Below are 21,988 nucleotides of genomic sequence, written 5' to 3'. Positions count from 1 at the left end.
AGTATTGTCCACACACTCAGATTCTCAGGGCAGGCTCCTCTCAGTGCATATTCGCCTGGGAACCAAAGACCTAGTGATCACTCACGTATACGCTCCCAATAGCCCCGGTAAATCCTTTTACAGCAGTCTGACCTCCTGGCTCCTTCGTTTCACCCAAACACCCCATTTGGTCGGCGGTGACTTCAATGACATCTTTCACCCCGCAGACGACAGATCCCCTCCCCCACGACATAGTTTAAAAAGTGCTCCCTCTGACACCTCCGTTTTTGCCGCCACCATGGAGTCCCTACATCTTCGTGATTTGTGGCGCCTGTCTCACCCGGCAGACAGGGAATATACCTTTTACTCCCACCCCCATAACATGTTCTCGAGAATCGACTATTTTTTCGGATCCGACGACCTCATCCCCAATCTATCTGAAGCAGAAATTCTTGACATTGCTAATTCTGATCATGCCCCGATCTTAACTCGACTTGACAACTTAGATCTTCCACCACACCCTAGACTGTGGCGCTTCCCCTCCTATCTCCACAATAATCCTGACTTCCAACACTTTATGGCGGTATCCTGGCGCGAATACTCGGAAGCGAATTCCCCCCACTCTGAGTCCCCCAACCTCTTCTGGGACGCTGGTAAAGCATTTCTCAGGGGCCGAATTATCTCCTATGCATCTTCCTTCAAAAGAAACGCCCTGTCCCATTATAAACGGGCCAGCGCGAGACTACATCTAGCCCAAAGATCCCTCTCCACTACTGACTCCCCCAACAATAGAGCCGAATGGCGGGCAGCCAAGCAAGATTTTGACACCTGGGCGGACACACTCGAACGTGCGAAAAGATCTCAACTTGACGCAACGCTCCACAAGTTTGGTAATAAGGCGGGTAAACTCCTAGCGAGGCTATACAAAGGCCCCTTTCACCCGACGCACATCACCTCTCTTAAAGATTCAAAGGGTGTCCTTCACTCCACCCCGCAAGCAATTAACAAGGTGATGCTAAACTACTACACGGCCCTGTATGCTCCAGACCCTATAGATAATGCCTCCGCCCGCTCTTTCCTAGATAGTGTGCCCCTAACAAAAGTCACTTCTGAACAATTAGAAGCCCTTAATGCCCCCATCTCGCTCGCCGAAATCTCCTCCACGATCCGCACACTAACCCCATCCAAAGCTCCCGGCCCCGATGGTTACACCAGTGAATTCTATAAAACCCTCTCCTCCATCACAGAGCCCACACTACACAAGGTATATAATGGCATCTGGTCCGGTGGTCCATATCTCCCCTCTGGGAACCAGGCTGTTATTAAACTCCTCTACAAAAAGGGGAAGGACCCTCTCGAACCAGGCTCGTATAGGCCGATTTCCCTCCTCAACCTGGATGTCAAGATACTGTCCAAAATAATAGCCACTAGACTAGCTGCCATTATTCCCTCCCTAATCCATCCTGCCCAATCTGGCTTTGTGAAGGGCAGAACTGCCACCTTGAACATTCGTAAGGTTATGCTCGCCTTGGAACATGCAAAAAACAACCCCGGTGGGGACTTTGCCATTATAACATTAGATGCGGAAAAGGCCTTCGACAACGTCAGTTTTGATTGGCTCTCTATGTCCCTATCTGAAATGGGCTTCAAGGGCCACTTCTGCCACCTTATCAAAGCCATGTATTCTTCCCCTGTAGCAAAATTAGTAGCGGCTGGTGTTCTCTCAGATGAATTTCACCTGCACAAGGGCACTCGTCAGGGGTGCCCACTTTCCCCGCTCCTCTTTAACATCGCCCTAGAACCCCTGTCCAGATACCTAACACACAAGGCCCCCCTTCACGGTATCCGCATAGGCCAACATGATCTGCGCACCTCCCTCTTTGCAGATGATGTGCTCATTTTTTCGTCGGACCCTGCCTCCGACATGATCACCATTAAAGAGGTCTTTGATGTATTCAGATCCTGCTCAGGGCTTCGAATAAATTACGGCAAAAGCGAAATCCTCCCGATAGGTTCCCATCGTACACCCCCCTGGACGCAACACTCTATCTTCACAACCGCTAGCTCCCACATCACCTACCTTGGTATTAAAATTGGTAAATTGCCCTCCTCCCTTTACCACCTTAACTACCCCCCTCTGATCACAAAAATTTCTCAGGAAATGGTTAACTGGATGGATCTGCCTCTCTCGCTTCTGGGAAGATGCCACCTTCTAAAAATGGTTAGTTTTGCCAGGCTACTGTACCCACTCCAAACCATCCCTCTGCTCCTTCTCCACAAGGATTTCAAGACTCTAGAGTCAGCTTTTTCTTCCTTTCTGTGGCAGGGCAAACGCCCACGTATAGCCCTAAAAAAGTTGCATCTTCCCAGACACGAGGGGGGTATTGGCTTGCCTAACTTAAGATTGTATAATTTGTCATGTTTGTTACGCACTGGCTTGGATTGGATATCCCAATCCTCCAAATACTCCAACTACTCTATGGAAGCCGCCATGGTCTATCCACTATCGTTGACAGCTCTCCTCCACTGCCGGTGGAAATCGGTACCACCTCTGCTCCAACACAATCTCCTACTCCGGGACACTGCCATAGCCTGGAGAGAAACCAGGAAGTGCCTCAAGCTCCCCCCTTTTGTTTCCAGGCACCTCCCGATACAGGGGAACCCTACTTTCTCCCCTGGCTTTCTCCACAAGACATTCCACCTCTGGAAAGAGAAGGGCATCACAAGCTTTGCTACACTTTGTGACCTGGACTCTGGCCGCCCTCTGTCATTTGCTCTCCTAGCAGAAAAGTTTTCCCTCCCTCCAGCCCATGCCTTTCATTATAGGCAATGTACCAGCTTCTTAAACGGCATCTGCAGAGAGGAACATAAACGCTTCACCCTAACTTTCTTGGACCGTCTGCTCAGAGATGATACCTACAAAATATCAGACGTCTACAAACCTTTGCTCCAGCGATGTTCCTCCCCCCTGACATCTTCATCTGTCGCCAATTGGAAGAAAGACTTTCCTGACCCGGATCTAGTAAACAAAATTCTGCAAGGTCTCAACAAAGTATATCGTCTGACTCCCAACGAACTTTGTAGAGAATCGCAACTAAAAATTGCCCACCGGGCATACCTTCCCTTCCTTCCATCTGCCACTGACCAGGACACCACCAAGTGTCCCCACTGTCTTCTTAACAGGCCCTCGCTGGCTCACCGCTTCTGGTCCTGCTCCTACATCTCATCATTCTGGGATCGGATACTCGCCTACATCTTCAAAGTTACCTTATTGCAACTACCAAAGGACCCCCTCCTCCTCATTTTTGGATATTGGGACCCCCTCTTGCTTCCGTGGTCTCCCACCGGTGGCCTCGTGCCCCCTAACGGCACGCCTTGCAAACCTTCCCACAAAGACTGGGCTCTCCTCTGCTTGCTACTAGCCAGGAAATCTATTCTGAAAAACTGGACTTCTTCTCTTCCCCCCTCCGTTGATCAGACGCAGAAAGACCTCCTTTCACTCCTCTACAAGGACCGATGCAACGCAAACTTTCGGGACGAAAAAGCAAAGTCTCGCTTCTACGCGCTATGGCTTCCCTTCATATCATTCACTCTCTCCCCGGTGGACATTACCAACTTGGATCACTACACTTTTTTCTACTATGGCGCTTCTCCATCTGCTCTGGGGGTCAGCCCCCTCCCCCCCCCCCTAATGGCTAATCTGCTCTTAACAACCCACTACTCCCCAGGATCCACCCTACGGAACCCCCCCGCCTCTGGAACTAGACACGAGAACCCATGACTCCTTACCCCATCCCCCTCCTTCACCCCCCCCCCCCCGTTTGCCCCTTCCTGTTTGTGTCCCTTCCTCCCTTCCCCCCCCCCCTTTTTATTTTTATCTTTACTAAATTCTGGGAAATGTCATTTTCTTGGTTAACTCTATATTGCTATCGCAACAACCTTTTGCCTTAGGATCCATCCAGTTATTGTTAGTTTTGCTGCCCTGTTTTACTTGAGGTATTACTCGCTATTTGGTTCCTTTATTACAGTATGTGATGTACGATTAATATGTTGCAGCTTTACTCTGTTCTCCTTCTCTTCGCGCACCTCATCTGCGATGATGGTCCTACTGTACTGCACTTACTTTTGATGCATATGTACTATTATTTCTGTTGCATTTCTCAATAAATACTTTAAAAAAAAAAAAAAAAAAAAAGACCATCAAAGGCCATACGGCGCTGTGTAAACCCTGATGACACTCTCACTTTTCTTTTCCTCCTCGTGAGTTCAGCCCGTCAGTAATAACAATTCACCAGCCATGTATGAGATGAGAAAAAGACAGAGGGGGGGGGGGCTCCCATGTGTAGTATGTATAATAAAATCGTTATTCAAAATATATCCACACTTACAGTTCTGCTAGACAAATTCTCGAGTAAGTAAACAAACAGACTTCTGGTCTCGGCCGCGACCGGAAGTGACGATAGTGACACCTGGCTCCTCCCTAACGCGTTGCGTCACATCCATGTGACTTTATCAAAGGGTTATTTGTAATATTTATTTAATTGATTTAATTATTTGTAAAATTTATTTAATTATTTGTAGTTTTTTAGTAAGCGAGGTAGCGCCACATACCGTTTTGTACAAACTAAATTCTAAAGCTCTTTCAAGGGACATTGGTGAAGTCATTGAATGTCCTTAGAACTTTCATATGAATGTTCATATGAACCGTACAAACCTTCATTTGAAATCTATCAATATAGGCAAGCTTTGCTGAAAAAAATACAAAGACATGTGAAATAAAAAAGAACAAATATATTACATATAATTTCAAGTTTTCTCTAACCAGGGCTGGTAAGGCATGTAGTGTTTTGGCATGTATAAACCATGACCTTATTCCCTGCTGCATTGTCATATACCTTTACCGCTTGTAAAAGCACCTTGAGTGGTTAGACAGCTGTCTGCAAATGTGCAGGTTCTGGCAAAAGGCAGGAAACACATATATAGTTATTTACTGTATAAATACTGCTCAAGTTTCTACTGAAATATCTAGTCAATGTAAAACCACAGGTGACCTCAGTCTTTATAGTGGAAATCCCGGTACAATTTGGGGCGCTTATATAGAGTCAACATTTAATGCCATAGTACACATCTGTTCCTTTCATGCAGGGAAGAAGCTGGTCACCCAGTTATGGAAATCCTGAGAGGCACCTACCTGGTGAGTGTTAACCAAAGATCGACCTACTTGTCATAGCATGACAAGCCAAATAGGGTTCTACAACTTGAGACTGAGTTAGGGCTAGGAGACATCTCTGAAATGTCATCTGGCTACTGCTGTTTATTAACTTAACCTACTTAAATTAAATTTGTCCTATGACAAACTCACTGTCATTGATGCCTATGAGAATGTTAGTTGCCTAGCTTTTATGCTGAAACACAGGTTTAATACTTTTTCAGTTACTGACCTTGAACAGTAATGAGGATTGAGAAGGTGGGATAAAAGTCAAAAGTCTTTAGCTGTAGTTTGAGGCATGACAACCAGCTAACTAGTATTTGCGACCTAAATTTGTCATTATGCTTATTTATTATTTTGGTAATCTACACCAATTGGTACTAGGAGAGATAAGCCCCTTAGAGATATAACCACTTGACCTCTGGAAGATGTACGCCCCTTCGTGACCAGGCCCTTTTTAGGGATATGGCACTGCGTTACTTTGACTGACAATTGTGCGTTCATGCAAGGCTTTACCCAAATGAAATGTATGTAATTTTTTTTTTTTTGGTGGTGTTTCACCACCACGGTTTTTTTTTTAATTTATTTTTTGCGCTATATATGAAATAAAACAAAAAAATTTCAAAATAAAAGCAATAATTTTTACTTTACACTATAAAACACATTAAATAAAAAAAATTTAAAAAATTACATTTCTTCATAATTTTGGCCAATATATATTGCTACATATTTTTGGTAAAAAAAAAAAAGTCCCAATAAGCGTGTATTGCGTTTGGTTTGCACAAAAGTTAAAGCATCTACAAACTATGGGATATACACTGTCATTTTTATTTATTTATTTTATACTGGTAATGGACTGCGATATTATGGCAGACAGTCTGACACTAACTGAGACTTTGTGGGAACCAGTGAAACTAATACAGTGATCAGTGCTACAAATATGCTTTGTCACTAATGACACTGGCTGGGAAGGGGTTAAACATCTAGGGAGAGCAAAGGGTTAACTGTGTACCTCCCCAATGTTTTTGTGTACTGTGTGCGCTGCTTTTACTAAGGGATGTGATGGATTTTATTCTTTGCTTTTCAGAGAAAGAAAATCCATCAGATCCCTGTTTATACAGAACAGAGCCCTGCCTTGTTTACATAGGCAGAGCTCTGTTCTGTGTCTCTCCTCACTGATCAGTGGAGATTCATTGGCCGGCAACCTCTGATAAGCTTGTGCTGTGTGTAATCACAGCCATGGTGTGGGCGGTGCTTGAGTGCCCCTTACACGAAAGTGCCAGATCATGTACCTAGTTTGTGATCTGACACAGGAGAGCCACCCTTTCACTGTATAGCTAAGTTATGCGGTTGCCAAGTGGTTAATGTGGGCTCTAGGGTTGTTTGTGTTATATATAGTCTCTTGGTTCCACTAGTCTATACATAAACGCAGATACCTCACTATTTATAAATAATGCATGGGTAAAGCGGTCACCTTGATCTAGTCACCATGGAATCAGTGTAAATTTCGTCAACTAAAACCGACTAAAACATTTTAGTCAACTGACTTAATACCATTTGAGTCTACTAAAATACGACTAAAACTAAAACGATTGAGCTGCCTAAAATGCAACTAAAAAACTAAAATGTCATTTTAGTCAAAAGTCTAAAATGGGACAAAAACTAAAATGCCATTTTAGTCAAAAGACTAATGCCTCATACACATGGTCGGACATTTCGACAACAAAATTTGGCCCAAACTTGTCTTGCATACACACGATCGCACAAAGTTGTCGAAAAATCTGATCGTTCAGAATGCGGTATAACACGTATGATGGGACTATAAAGAGGCCAGTAGCCAATAGCTTTCGTCTCTTACACATGGTCGGAAATTCCAACGGAAAAAGTCAGATCGTATTATTTTGTCGGAAAATCCAATCGTGTGTGGGCTCTAGTGGACTTTTTCCGTCGGAATTTCTGATGGAAAAAGTTTGAGGGCAGGACCTAAAATTTCCCAACAACAAAATCTGATTGGACTTTTTCCGATCGTGTGTAGAGAATTCCGACACACAAAGTCCCACACATGCTCAGAAAAAATTTGGAGATGAAAGCTATTGACTACTGGCGTTTACGTAGTCCCATCGTACGTTTTATAAGCCACCTCGTTCTGAATGATCGGATTTTCCGACAACTTTGTGCGACCGTATGTATGCAAGACAAGTTTCGGCCAAAATCCAACGGAAAAAATCAGACGGATTTTGTGGTCGGAATGTCCGATCGTGTGTACAGGGCATTAGTCTATTCTGAGCATGCGTAGCACTTTGTCCGTCTGAATTGTCTACACATGATCGGATTTTGTTGTCGGAAAATTTTAGATCCTGCTCTCAAACTTTGTGCGTCTGAAAATCCGACGGAAAAAGTCAGATGGAGCCCACACACGATCCGACAACATGATCCGATTGCACATTTTCCGTCGACCATGTGTATGGGGCATAAGACTAAAACTAAATTGAAATTTGATGTAAAAATTAACACTGGTCTGCATTGCATGCTCATACCTTAATACCAGAATTAATTACATATTAAATTTTTCACTCCAGCAGTATATGAGTTTGGAAATTGTAGAGAAATGTTTAAATAATGCTTTACGCTTTAACTACACCCGCTAGATTTTAGATGACTAAAATGAGTTTTAGTCGACTAAAATGTACTGGAGATTTAGCCGACTAAATAGGACTAAAACAATTGCAGAAGACTAATATGGGACTAAAGCTAAAATGCCATTTTAGTCCTAAGACTAAAACTAAATTGAAATTTGCTGCCAAAAGTAACACTGCATGGAATGGGTCATAGCAGATGTTGATTTTCATGATGGGAGGTGTGAATGTTTGTGAAACCACTCTGTTCTAATGATATAATCCAATCACTATGCTGCGCCGAATGTCTGGGACAAGTGTTACTTGTTTGAATGATTTCAGGACAGATTTGAAAGAAGTAGCCTTGAATAGATGGTTGTTGGCTACTTATCATTCTGGGGTGTCAAGGCTTGTTTTGTGGTCAGCAGGAAGAGTTTAGTTGAAGTAATGGGTAGTGGAAACTGCTTATGTATTTAGCAGGATTTATATTAAATAATAATAATTTTGCAGTTTTGGTAAAAAGGATCCCCCACCAGAAAGTTGAAAAATACTTTTGTAGTGCATATATAACTCCTCTATCAGCAACTAGAAAACTACAGATATGTTGGTGAACCACAAATAACTGTTGTTCTTAATTCATTTTCTCAGCTTCTGCTGGTTCTCTTGGGAAGGACTATTCATGGAATAAAACTACAAGATCTCAAGCTTTTGTTCTCCAGTAATTCACTAGAAGAGCACACCAGTCATGTTCCTGCCTTTGAGAACGTTAATGAGCGATCCCTCTCTCCGTGGAACTACACAAGACAAACATCACGGTACATAAATTCCATTAAACGTTAAGCTATATTTGGAGCGATTCTTCACCAACTTCCATATTCTGGTTCTTGATCCATCTCCAGGTTCTGTAATTTTTTACTGTCCTCCTCTAATAGGTGTCCAACCCATAAACATCTTTGGAGAACTTGAGACCACCATTCAAGTTCTCCAACGTTTATTGCTTGGATTGTGATACAGACACAATCTTTGGATGGCTCTTCTGATTAGGACAAAGAGGATTTGTGTAATGCCCTGTATACACGGTTGGACTTTCCGATGGAAAATGTGTGATTGGAGCGTGTTGTTGTAAATTCTGATCGTGTGTAGGCTCCATCGGACTTTTTCCATCTGAATTTCCGACACACAATGTATGAGATCTGGATATAAAAATTTCCGACAACAAAATCCAAACGCGTAAATTCCGATCATGTGTTGACAAAACCGACACACAAAGTGCCACACATGCCCAGAATAAATCACGAGACGGAAGCTATTGGCTACTGGCTATTGTACTTCCTCTTTATAGTCCTGTCATACGTGTTGTATGTCACCGCTTTCTTGACGATCGGAATTGAACGTGTGTATGCAAGACAAGTTTGAGCCAGCATCCGTCAGAAAAAATCCGATGGATTTTGTTGTCGGAATGTCCGATCGTGTATACAGGGCATTAGAGAGAAATAATGGTGTCATTTGCATCAGACATTTCTCTTGATTGTACTAGACAGCTGGCAGTGAAGAGTTCCTTTGAGAGTTGAAATTGGATATTTCATCCACAGAGAACAGCAAAAGATATTCACACTTACACATAACCATGAAACCATTGGGGAATTTATAGGTTTTTATTGTACAAAATAATGAACATGCCAAGTGTAAGATTAGAATGGCATAGACATTTGCAAAACACAAAAATCACAAGTTGTCAGCAATCACAACACAACTCAACACATAAAAGAGAACATATTCAATTGATAACTTATGCCGCGTACACACGAGCGGATTGTATGGCGTACTTAGTCCGTCATACAATCCGACGGACAATCCGGCGTACTTTCCACTGAACGGACTTGACCACACACGGATACACAAACAGTCCGTCGAAAGCTTGCGCGATGACGTGTACAGCACGTACGACGGGACTAGAAATAGGAAGTCCAAGACACAGCAAAGCACCCTTCCGCCGTGTAAATCCTTTCTGTGCATGTGCCATTCTTAGTCTGTCGAACTAGCATACTGACGACCGTACTGTCCGCTGAAACCAAAGTACGACGGACAGATTTTTGGAAAAACCGAAAATCTTAGTACTCCAGACTGCACGCTGAAAAAGTCAGCTGAAGCCCACACACGAGCGGATTGTCCGCTGAACTGTGTTTCAACGGACTAAGTACGTCAAACAGTTCGACCGTGTGTACGCGGCCTTAAAGTGTATCTACAGTGAGCATAGAAAAGGATCACCCCCCCCCCCCCCTTTAAAATAATCACATTTTGTTTCTTTGCAGCCTGAAATCAAAACAGACACCGTTTTTGTTTTATCCAGCTGTATTTACTGGTGCAATTTATTACATCCAAGTGAAAGATATAACACCAACATGTCATAAAAAAATTCAAAAAGAAATTCAAAAACAGAATCACTGAGTTGGAAAAAGGATTACTGCCTTAGGTCATTATTTTTGTTGAATCACCTTTTGCTTTAAAAAACAGTCTTTAGTCTGTTGGGATGTGTCTCTGCTGACTTTGCCCATCTAGACTTTGCGATATTTTCCCGTTTCAGGGTCTTGGCAATCTTCTTTGCAGAACTACTCAGGTTCAGTTAAACTTGATGTTGACCATTTATGGACTGCAGTCTTCAAGTAATTCAATAGATTTTCAATAGGATTTAAGTCTGGCCTCTGACTAGGCCATACAATGACATTCATCATTTTCTCCTTCAACCACTGTGTGGTCATTTTTGCTGTGTGCTTTGGGTCCTTGTCATGTTGGAAGGTAAAATTTCTTCCCATTGACAACTGTCTGGGAGAGGGCAGCATATTTTACTCAAAAATGTGATGGCATTTTTCCCCATCCATCCATTTCCCCTTCCAGTCCCTGCTGCAGAGAACCCCCCCCCCCATAACAGGATATTACCACCTCCATGTTTACTGTAGGAATGGTGTTATTTGGATGAGCTGTATTGGATTTCTACCAGACATATTCTTTGGTGTTGAGGCAAATAATTAAATTTTAGTCTCATCTGACCATGTTAAACGCACCTTGAAAATTCTGAGGCTACATGGGAAAAGGTGTTATGGTCACATGAGACTAAAATTGGATGATTTGGCCTCAACACCAAACTATATGTCTGGCAGAAATTCAATACAGCTCACCATCCAAATAACACGATTCCTACAGTAAAGCATGGAGGTGCTAATATCCTGTTATGGGGGTATTTCTTTGCAGCAGGAACTGGAGCACTTGTCAGGATAGAAGGAAAAATGGATGGGGCAAAATACCATCAAATTCTTAAGGAAAATCTTCCAACATGACAATGACCCAAAGCACACAGCAAAAATGACCACATAGCGGTTAAGGAGAAAAAGGTGAATGTTCTTGCATGGCCTAGTCAGAACCCAGACTTAAACCCCATTGAAAATCAGTGGAATGACATGAAGACTGCAGTCCACAAACGGCCACCATCAAATTTAACTGAACTTGAACAATTCTGCAAAGAAGAGTGGGCAAATATTGCAAAGTGTAAATGTACAAAGTTAGTAGAGACACAGATGAGATTATTTAGATTAAATTTATGTTTTTTTATTTTATTTTAATTTATAGTTTAGGGCTTAGCGATGCAGTTTTGTGACAAAAGATATCATTCTAAGAAATGTTATTTTTTTTCAAAAGTATTGATTTTATCTTTGACCTTTGCTAGTAGGCACATCTAAAGATCTTTATCCCTTTCCTGACTAAACCTATTTTTGACATTTGGTGTTTACAAGTTAAAATCCATATTGTTTGCTAGCAAGTTACCCCAAACATTATATATATTTTTTAGCAGAGACTCTAGAGAATAAAATGGTGATTGTTGCAATATTTTATGTCACACGGTATTTGCGCAGCGGTGTTTTAAACGCAACTTTTTGGGAAAAGGGACACTTTCATGAATTTAAAAAAAAAGAAACAGTAAAATTAGCCCAATTTTTTTGCATAATGTGAAAGATAATGTTACGCCGAGTAAATAGATACCAAACATGTCACTCTTTATAATTGTACGCACTCGTGGAATGACGACAAACTACGGTACCTAAAAATAGGCGACGCTTTAAAAAAAAATTCTGGTTACCAGGTTAGAGTTACAGAGGAGCTAGAATTATTGCTCTCGCTCTGACGATCGCGGCAATACCTCACATGTGTGATTTTAACACTGTTTACATAAGTAGGCGCGACTTCCGTATGCGTTTTCTTTGCTGTGCGAGCTCGCGGCGACACGGGGGCACTTTAAAAAAAAAATTCTTATTTATTTTAAAATTAATAAATTGTTTTTAAAAAAAAAATAATAATTTGATCACTTTTATTGCTGTCACAAGGAATGTAAACATCCTTTGTGACAGTAATAGGTGGTGACAGGTACTCTTTATGGAGGGATCGGGGGTCTAAAAGACCCTCGATCCCTCCTTTACACTTCAAAGTATTCAGATTGCTGTTTTCAGTGATTCTGAATACTGTATTTTTTTTTTTAAAACCGCCATTGGCAGCTGAGTAAACGGGAAGTGACTTCATGAAGGCTTCATTCCAGTCCCTCCCTAGCTGCTGGAGGCATCAAATGTTAGATCGGGGCTCCCGATTGAACGGGAGCCCCGGTAAGAGTGGCGGGAGGCGGTGGGAGGGGGGACGGTTGTTATGGCTGGAAAGCCGATCGCCGGCTCTGAAAAACAGCACCGGGATGATGCCTGCAGGTGCAGGCATCATCCCGGTATACCCCCGAAAGCTGAGTAAGCACATCTGCGTACGCTTGGCGGAAAGGGGTTATACATCATTGTTTTCATTACATACTTTTGAATTGTAGACCCAGTACAAGCATGTTTTAAAGGAGCAAGTGTTTTTTTCTGGTACTCCTTATTTCTACACTTGTTTAACCACTTCAGCTCCGGAAGGTTTACCCCCCTTCATGCCATATTTTGCGAAACTGCCTTTTTTCCCCACAAATAGAACTTTCTTTTGGTGGTATTTTATCACCTCTGCGGTTTTAATTTTTTTTCGCTATAAACAAAAAAAAGCCGACAATTTTGAAAAAAAAAATGTTTTACTTACTGCTATAAAACATATCCAATAAAAATTTAAAAAAAATCTAATTTCTTCATCAAATTAGGCCAATATGTATTCTGCCACATATTTTTGGTAAAAAAAATCCCAATAAGCATATATTGATTGGTTTGCGCAAAAATTATAGCGTCTACAAACTATGGGATATTTTTAAGGATTATTAATTAATTCATTTTTTTACAAATTGGACACTAAGTGACACTTTTTTGGGGCACAGTGACACCAATACAGTGATCAGTGCTAAAAAATATGCACTGTCACTGTTCTAATGACACTGACATGGAGGGGGTTAACATCAGGGCCAATCAAAGGGTTAAATGTGTTCCTAGGGAGTGCTTTCTAACTGTGTGGGGGGTGCTTTAATGGTGGGAAGACAGAGATCCATGTTCCTGCTTAGCAGAAACACAGGATCACTGTTTCCCCTACTAACAGAACTGTAATCTGCCTTGTTTTCATAGGCAGACCGCCATTCTGTCTCTGTTGGGATCGATCAGGTCTGCCAGACACACTGATTGGCTCAGCTGTGTCCAATCACAGCGGGAGCGGGTTGCTGTCGGGCGCGTGTGAAAGCCGCAGACCCGGAAGTGCAGAATCGCCGAGTATGGCTGGGTATTACCGAGTATGGCAGAGTATTGGCAGGGTATTGGCAGGGTATTGCAGAGTATTGTCGGGGTATTGCAGAGTATTGCAGAGTATTGGCAGGGTATTGCAGGGTATTGTCAGGGTATTGTCAGGGTATTGCAGAGTATTGGCAGAGTATTGGCAGAGTATTGGCAGGGTATTGGCAGGGTATTGCAGAGTATTGGCAGAGTATTGGCAGGGTATTGGCAGGGTATTGCAGAGTATTTCAGAGTATTGGCAGGGTATTGGCAGCTTATTGGCAGAGTATTGACAGAGTATTGCAGAGTATTGTCAGGGTATTGCAGAGTATTGTCGGGGTATTGCAGAGTATTGTCGGGGTATTGCAGAGTATTGGCAGAGTATTGGCAGGGTATTGCAGAGTATTGGCAGGGTATTGCAGAGTATTGGCAGAGTATTGTCAGGGTATTGCAGAGTATTGCAGAGTATTGGCAGGATATTGCAGAGTATTGGCAGGGTATTGCAGAGTATTGGCAGGGTATTGGCGGAGTATTGGCAGGGTATTGCAGAGTATTGGCAGGGTATTGCAGAGTAATGGCAGGGTATTGCAGAGTAATGGCAGGGTATTGCAGAGTATTGGCAGGGTATTGCAGAGTATTGACAGGGTATTGCAGAGTATTGACAGGGTATTGCAGAGTAATGGCAGGGTATTTCAGAGTATTGGCAGGGTATTGCAGAGTATTGGAAGAGTATTGGCAGGGTATTGCAGAGTAATGGCAGGGTATTGCAGAGTATTGGCAGGGTATTGCAGAGTATTGACAGGGTATTGCAGAGTATTGGAAGAGTATTGGCAGGGTATTGCAGAGTATTGGCAGGGTATTGCAGAGTAATGGCAGGGTATTGCAGAGTAATGGCAGGGTATTGCAGAGTATTGACAGGGTATTGCAGAGTATTGACAGGGTATTGCAGAGTATTGGAAGAGTATTGGCAGGGTATTGCAGAGTAATGGCAGGGTATTGCAGAGTATTGGCAGGGTATTGCAGAGTATTGACAGGGTATTGCAGAGTATTGGAAGAGTATTGGCAGGGTATTGCAGAGTATTGCAGAGTATTGGCAGGGTATTGCAGAGTAATGGCAGGGTATTGCAGAGTATTGGCAGGGTATTGCAGAGTATTGACAGGGTATTGCAGAGTATTGGAAGAGTATTGGCAGGGTATTGCAGAGTATTGCAGAGTATTGCAGAGTATTGGCAGGGTATTTCAGAGTATTGGCAGGGTATTGGCAGAGTATTGGCAGGGTATTGGCAGAGTATTGGCAGGGTATTGGCAGAGTATTGGCAGGGTATTGCAGAGTATTGTCGGGGTATTGCAGAGTATTGTCGGGGTATTGCAGAGTATTGGCAGGGTATTGCAGAATATTGGCAGAGTATTGGCAGGGTATTGCAGAGTATTGGCAGGGTATTGCAGAGTATTGGCAGAGTATTGCTGAATATTGGCAGAGTATTGCAGGGTATTGGCAGAGTATTGGCAGGGTATTGCAGAGTATTGGCAGGGTATTGCAGAGTATTGTCAGAGTATTGGCAGGGTATTGCAGAGTATTGCAGAGTATTGAAAGGGTATTACAGAGTATTGTCGGGGTATTGCAGAGTATTGGCAGGGTATTGGCAGAGTATTGACAGAGTATTGCAGGGTATTGTCGGGGTATTGCAGAGTATTGGCAGGGTATTGCAGCGTATTGGCAGAGTATTGGCAGAGTATTGGCAAAGTATTGTGAGGGTATTGCAGGGTATTGCAGAGTATTGCAGAGTATTGGCAGGGTATTGCAGGGTGTTGGCAGAGTATTGGCAGGGAATTGCAGAGTATTGGTAGGGTATTGCAGAGTATTGGCAGAGCATTGGCAGGGTATTGCAGAGTATTGCAGAGTATTGGCAGGGTAATGCAGAGTATTGACAGGGTATTGCAGAGTATTGGCAGGGTATTGCAGAGTATTGGCAGAGTATTGGCAGAGTATTGGCAGGGTATTGGCAGGGTATTGCAGAGTATTGGTAAGGTATTGCAGAGTATTGGCAGGGTACTGCAGAGTATTGACAGGGTATTGCAGAGTATTGGCCGGGAATTGCAGAGTATTGGTAGGGTATTGCAGAGTATTGGCAGAGCATTGGCAGGGTATTGCAGAGTATTGCAGAGTATTGGCAGGGTAATGCAGAGTATTGACAGGGTATTGCAGAGTATTGGCAGGGTATTGGCAGGGTATTGCAGAGTATTGGCAGAGTATTGCTGGGTATTGGCAGGGTATTGCAGAGTATTGGCAGGGTATGGCAGAGTATTGGCAGGGAATTGCAGAGTATTGGCAGGGAATTGCAGAGTATTGGCAGGGTATGGAGGGATGGCTGTGACTGCAATTGTCACAGAACAGCCCTGTGGTCACTACAGATGCAGCCCAAAGCGCTGCTGCCATCCGATCTCTCCCCTCCACTGTACAGATCTATACACAGAGGGGAGAGAGGAACCGGCATCAACATGACGCTGGTTTGTTAACAAGTGATCCCTCCGTCAATTGATGGAGAAATCACATTGCAAATGGCCGGAGGGTGCACCAAGATGGCCGCCGCTCTGGAGCTAGGCCAAAGTCACGGCCTTTCCTAAGGCCAAGGCCACGGCGCGCTCTGCAGATCGTGGCGGGTGCGCCCCTAGTGGCGGTAGATGTAATTGCGGTAACGCCGCCCAAGTAATGGGAACAGTGTTACCATGAGGGGAAGAGTAATCAGTTAGATTACTCGTTACCATCTAAAGTAACGCAGTTTACTTTAACTCTGCTAGTTACATCACTGCTAATAATCCATACACATCCATTACTTAATGGCTCTGTAATCTATTTTTAATTAAATTTTCTTTTTTTCACAGTTTTTCTACCTTCTTGTAGCATCCTCTGTGAGCTCTTGAACATTTCCTTTTTCCTTGCACATTAGTTGTGTTCATGTGCACTGCTCTATGCACACTACCCATCCCATAGTCTATAATCTATAGCCCCTAGTCCATCTCAGAAGCTAGCAAGATTTGGCTATTTTTCTATGTAACATAGTTGAGTAAATACTTGTACACCACCCCAGGGTAGTAGTGGACATCCTGGATAATATAGTACAACCCCTGGCAAAAAGTATGCAATCACCACTCTTAGAAAATGTTTGTTCAATTGTTTAATTGTGTAGAAAAAAACGAATCGTGCCTCAAAACTATTTTCATTTTACATTCCAACCTTCTGGCTTTAACAATTAAAAGAGAAAAAAAAGAAAGAAAACTGTAGTCAATTGCAACTGTTTTTGCAGCTTAAGCAGAGGAAAAAATCTGGAATCACTCAATTCTAAGGAAAATATTATGGAATCACTATGTACTTTGCAGTTCTACATCTGCATCCGATTACATCTGCTAATTAGTCTGCATTAAAAAAGAGTTCTTGCACACCTTGGGGAGCTGTTGCACCAACCTGATTGGCATAAATCATAGCTCCAAAATGAGAGAGGTCAGTTGAAACAAAGGATAGGATTTTAAAACTTCAAGGAGGTAAATCACGGAATGTTGCAAAAGATGTTGGTTGTTCCCAGTCAGCTGTGTCTAAAGTCTGGACCAAGTATAAATCAAATAGGAAGGTAGTTAAAGGGAAGCATACTGGTAGGCCAAGGAAGACATCAATGTGTCAGAAAATGCACAACAAAACAAATGAGGAACAAATGGTCAGAAACTGGAGTCAATGTCTGTCACTGAACTTCAAGACATCAGCTAAAGGAAATGGGATTTACATACAGAAAAACAAAAACCATCATTAAAACCTAAACATAAAAAAACAAGGTTATAGTGGACTAAAGAAAAGCAATCATGGACTGTGGGTGACTGGATGAAAGTGATATTCAATGATGGATCACCAATCTGCATTGGGCAGGGTGATGATGCTTGAAATTTTGTTTGGTGCCGTTCCAATGATATGTATAAAGACGACTGCCTGAAGAAAACATGCAAATTTCCACAATCCTTGATGATATGGGGTTGCATGTCAGGTAAAGGTAGGGGGGAGATAACAGTCATTAAATATTCAATAAATACACCATTTTATATTGAGATTTTGGACACTTTTCTTATTCTTGTTCCATCAGAATGTTTGCTGATGACAACATCATTTTCACGATGATATTGCATCTTGCCATACACAAAAGCCGTAAAAGAAAGACATATTATGGCAATGGCATAGCCTGCCTCAATCTAATTGAAAATCTATGGTGCAAATGAAAAAAAAAAAATGGTCCATGACAAGGCTCCAACCTGCAAAGCTGATCTGGCACCTGCAAGAGATAAAGTTGGAGCCAGATTGATGAAGAATACTGTTTGTCGATAGTTAAATCAATGCCTTTAGAGAATTCAAGCTGTTATAAAAGCCAGAGGTGTTGCAACTAACTGCTGTAGTGCTTTTTTACGATTCCATAGTATTTTCCTCAGAATGGATTCCTGCTTGATGTGCAAAAACAGTTGCAATTGACTACAGTTTTCATTCTTTTTTCTTTTTTTTTTAAGTGTTTCTGAAAGCCAGAAGATTGGAATATTAAATAAAAATAGTTTTGAAGCATGTCTGGGATTACTTTTTTTTTACACTATTAAAAAATTGCATAACTATTTTCATCAGTGGTGATGCCATACCTTTTACTTTTTGCCAGGGGTTGTAGATAATGGCTAGAGTTGAAGAAAGACTTTTTAGACACCATACTAGTTACATAGTTTTATAGTCTGGTTGAAATAAATTTTTTATTAGAAATTACATTTTTTTTAGACTACACAATACATATAAAAAATTGCTGGTATGAAAACAATATAAAACCATAGTTTAAAACATCAAGCTTGGAGATTATTATATAACAAAGGCCAAACAAAATCCCACTGTGGTAATGAAGTACTGGTGAGATACTTGGGGTGCAGTGAGACTCAAATTTAACCTAAATAAGCTTGATGTAGCTAAATATATTTCGTGAATCAACGTTTCTTTAGGAGCTTGGGTATACTTTCAATTTTTTTCAATTTTTTTTAATCCAACAAATGGATGGAATTGCAGGGGCAACACAGAATGACACAATATAAGGTACCAAAGCAAATTTAGGGACATTACAACAATAACAACAAATCACTGAGTTACCCAGCACTTACCCAGCACTTCCAGCACATTGACCTAAACGAACAGATGCTGGTCAGCTGAATTAGAACGTATTCCCACAGTACTCTTAGTCTACAACCATAAAATGTAGGAACAGGTTTACCTAGAAGATGCTGTATGCCTGGCTTACAATTCTCTATATTCAGTACTTCAGCATGGAAACTGATAGCCACGGAGGATTAAAATGCCCATCCATTGAATGTGAAGACCTTTTAAAGCAGGGGTTGGCAGCCTGAGCCCTCCAGGGTAGTGGTGAAACTACAAGTCCCATGAGACATTGCAAGACCCTGACAGTCACAGGCATGACTCCAAGAGGCAGAGGTATGATGGAATTTGTAGTTTCACCACAGCTGGGATGCAGAGGTTGCCTTCCCCTGCTTTAAAGCCTCCACAAAAAGCTTGGGCCAGCATTAAGGACCCTGCACTGCACAGCGCCCTTGTATTCTAAGCCCCTGTACACACGGTCAGAGAATTCGACAACCAAATCCGTCGGATTTTGTCTGTCGGATTTTGTCCATCGGATCTTGTCCGAAACTGTTGCATACACACGGTCGGACTAAGTTGTCGAAAAATCCGATCATTCAGAACGTGATGACGTAATTTCGTTACGATGGGACTACGTTCAGGCTAGTAGCCAATAGCTTTGATGTAGGAATTTGATCTGAGCATGCGTGGCACTTGGTCCGATCAAAATTCTCTACACATGATCGGAGTATGTCCGATCGAACCAGTTGGTCGGAAAATATTTCCAACAAGTTGGAAAATTGGGTCCGACGGTATTCAGACGGAATCAGTCCGATGCATACCACACACAGTCGGATTATCCGACAACACGGTCCGATAAGACACATTCCGATGGATTCTCCGACCGCGTGTACAAGGGCTAAGAGGCGGCCACTCCTAATTTTAACTGGTGTGGTGCCTAGAAAGCCTTCTTCAGTTCTAGCCATTATCTACTATTTGTTTCTACACAAGGTGGCAACATGGAGAAGATAAGTAGCCACCCTCTAACAGGAAATCACAGATCACAGCAGCAAAAAAAAAATAAAAAAAAAATAAAGCAATTTTGGCTCACGAAGTTGAGAACAATGGAAGATACTTCTGTAGTTAAGAATACATGAATAGATTTTTTTTTTAAAACCATTGTTTAGTGCCACTTTAAGGAGAGTTGAGCTTATACTGGTTTTGAGGCTGTGGGACAGAACACCATGGGCATTATTTTTACCCCAATGAAAGCATTATAGATCACGTCTCACAGAAATTGTGTAGGGTTAATTTGTGTAGGGTCAGCAATGACTTCACAGTCCTTCACTTGGCTTAAAGGATTATGAAGAATAATACTTCTTCCCCTTAGTAGAAGTAGAGTAGAAAGGACACAACAAACAGGTTATAATTCATTCATTTTTGTTTCCCTCCTTCCCAGATCTCGGATGGGTTGTATAATGTTCCCCTGGGAAATTTCTGAAGCAAAATGCCTCTTGGAGAGATGTTTAGATGCCGACAATAACGTGATCAACAGTTTGAATTCTGTACCCATATACCAGGAGATTCTAGTTGTAAGGTTTCAAGAAAGAAGCAAGACCATCAAGCTGGAGCCCAAAATAATTCCTGTGGCCTGCACCTGCATCAAGTCTAAAACAAAGCGTCAAGGATAAGATCAAGACTTTGTTGGGAACATGCAAATAAGATAGCTTGAAGGCAAAGACAACCTAATAGGATGGATGGGGCAAATGATCTGTTTAATTCTTATATGAAACTCAGCAGCACCATCTCTCCTCTACAGTAGGTTGTCTCTGGTTGTGCCCTGGAAGCGAAAATATGTCAGTTTTAGCCTTGGGACCAGATACCTTTTTTTATTTGACAGGTTGATCCTTGTAAATATTTGAGTGTGCTGACTTAGTTGGGAGCAATATTTAATTTTAAAGTGCGCAGATTAAAAATTTTCAATCTACTTATTCCAAATCAGTGATTCTGAAATTATTGAAACAAGTGGGCCAGCATATAAACCAAACAACCAAACATTTTTAAAGGGAGGTCAGCCAAAAAAGGAAGGCTTAAAACATTTGTCAGGTCTGCATTGTTTGTGTCCCTGCTTTCACCCCTCTATGTGTCTTGTTGATCATTGTCACCAGAACAGAAAGTGATGGGGAATTCAGAGAGCTTCCAATTGGGATAACTATTCTGGGGACAACTGTCTACAAGTTGATTTTCCATCTCCTGAAAAAATTCCTTCTACTTTTTTAATGAATCGTCAGGACAGGAAGTGAAAGCATGGCAGGACTTCTGTGGGAGGTCCAAATGGCCTACAGGTATGACTATATGATTATGTGTAAAGGTGTAAAAAGGTGTGACCTGTGATCTCCAAATGACATCAGTTAAAATGTTATTAAACCCTCTGTGAAGAAAAAGATAAATAAATGTAACATACCTTAAGTCACCATTGTTTCCTGTCATTTTTTCATGCAGCAAAAATAACTTTACTTTCTACCTACAGTGTGGCATCTTTGCTTTGCAGGATATCCCTGATGTGCTAGTCATAACTGAATAGAAGCTCAATGCCATGCTTGGAAGGAGGCATGCAATGCAAGGATAGCACTCTGGTACTATTTGGCCAACACTTGCACAGAAGGGCCAGAGTAAGAACATCATGGGCCTGGTGCTGAGGATTTTGGTGGGGCCTTTTATAAACAATAAATAAATAAAAATGCAAACTATTTTTTGTTATAACAAATTAAATTAAAGAGAGAGAGGGAGGATGAGAGAGAGAGAGAGAAAGAGAGAGAGAGAAAGGGGATGAAAGAGGTGTGAGGGGTAAGGGAGGGAGGATGAGAGAGAAAGGGGGGATGAGAGAGAGGATACACATGAGCATGTGTGTGAATGACATCAACGCAGCCTGGCCAAGGCAAGCGACCGAAGGAACAGAACCCAGAAGGAAGACCGGGTGAAGATGGAAGTGCCCGGGCCCCGCCGGATTGATCACAGCACAGCACTGGAGGGCTCAGTCTGACAATTTAAGTGTACCGTAATGTGCTACATACTTGTACTTTATGGCATAACCTGCCCCAGGGCCTCTAAAAAGTAGTAATGCTAGAAAAGTTTACTACCGCTTTAATATCACAGGAGCCTCTCATGGGGCCCCCTACTGACCCTGTGGCCCTTGGGCAGTGCCTAAGTGCATAGTTGTCAACATTTCAAAAATATTTTCAGGGACGCTTTTTTTTACAAGTGCTATATTTAGAGTAGCTGACATCCCCTATGTTCCTCTATACATCACAATAGTAATTACAAAATTAAATAAGTA

General features: G+C 42.1%; 1 protein-coding gene across 1 annotated transcript; it reads left to right on the top strand.

Annotated features, from left to right (window-relative positions):
* Positions 1–5,051: 5,051 nt before the first annotated feature.
* LOC143990281 (interleukin-17F-like) lies at positions 5,052–21,124 on the top strand. Its single transcript, XM_077490341.1, has 3 exons — positions 5,052–5,173; positions 8,452–8,618; positions 20,111–21,124. The coding sequence occupies exons 1-3, from the start codon at positions 5,147–5,149 to the stop codon at positions 20,340–20,342; spliced, it is 426 nt and encodes a 141-aa protein (XP_077346467.1). The 5' UTR covers positions 5,052–5,146; the 3' UTR covers positions 20,343–21,124.
* The last annotated feature ends 864 nt before the right edge of the window (positions 21,125–21,988 follow it).

This window comes from Lithobates pipiens, unplaced genomic scaffold (assembly GCF_037356315.1).
Source record: "Lithobates pipiens isolate NorthernLeopardFrog02 unplaced genomic scaffold, aLitPip1_a1.2 Scaffold_18, whole genome shotgun sequence".
Taxonomy (NCBI): Eukaryota; Metazoa; Chordata; class Amphibia; order Anura; family Ranidae; genus Lithobates; species Lithobates pipiens.
Note: the sequence above shows the minus strand (reverse complement) of the source record. Positions and strands in the feature narration are given on the sequence as shown.

Bases quoted from the DNA above. Each gene is read 5' to 3' on its own strand.
- LOC143990281 (XM_077490341.1), top strand. From the start codon at position 5,147: ATGGAAATCCTGAGAGGCACCTACCTG. The intron at 5,174-8,451 runs GTGAGTGTTAAC...TCATTTTCTCAG, and splicing joins TCCTGAGAGGCACCTACCTG to CTTCTGCTGGTTCTCTTGGG. The intron at 8,619-20,110 runs GTACATAAATTC...CCTCCTTCCCAG, and splicing joins TACACAAGACAAACATCACG to ATCTCGGATGGGTTGTATAA.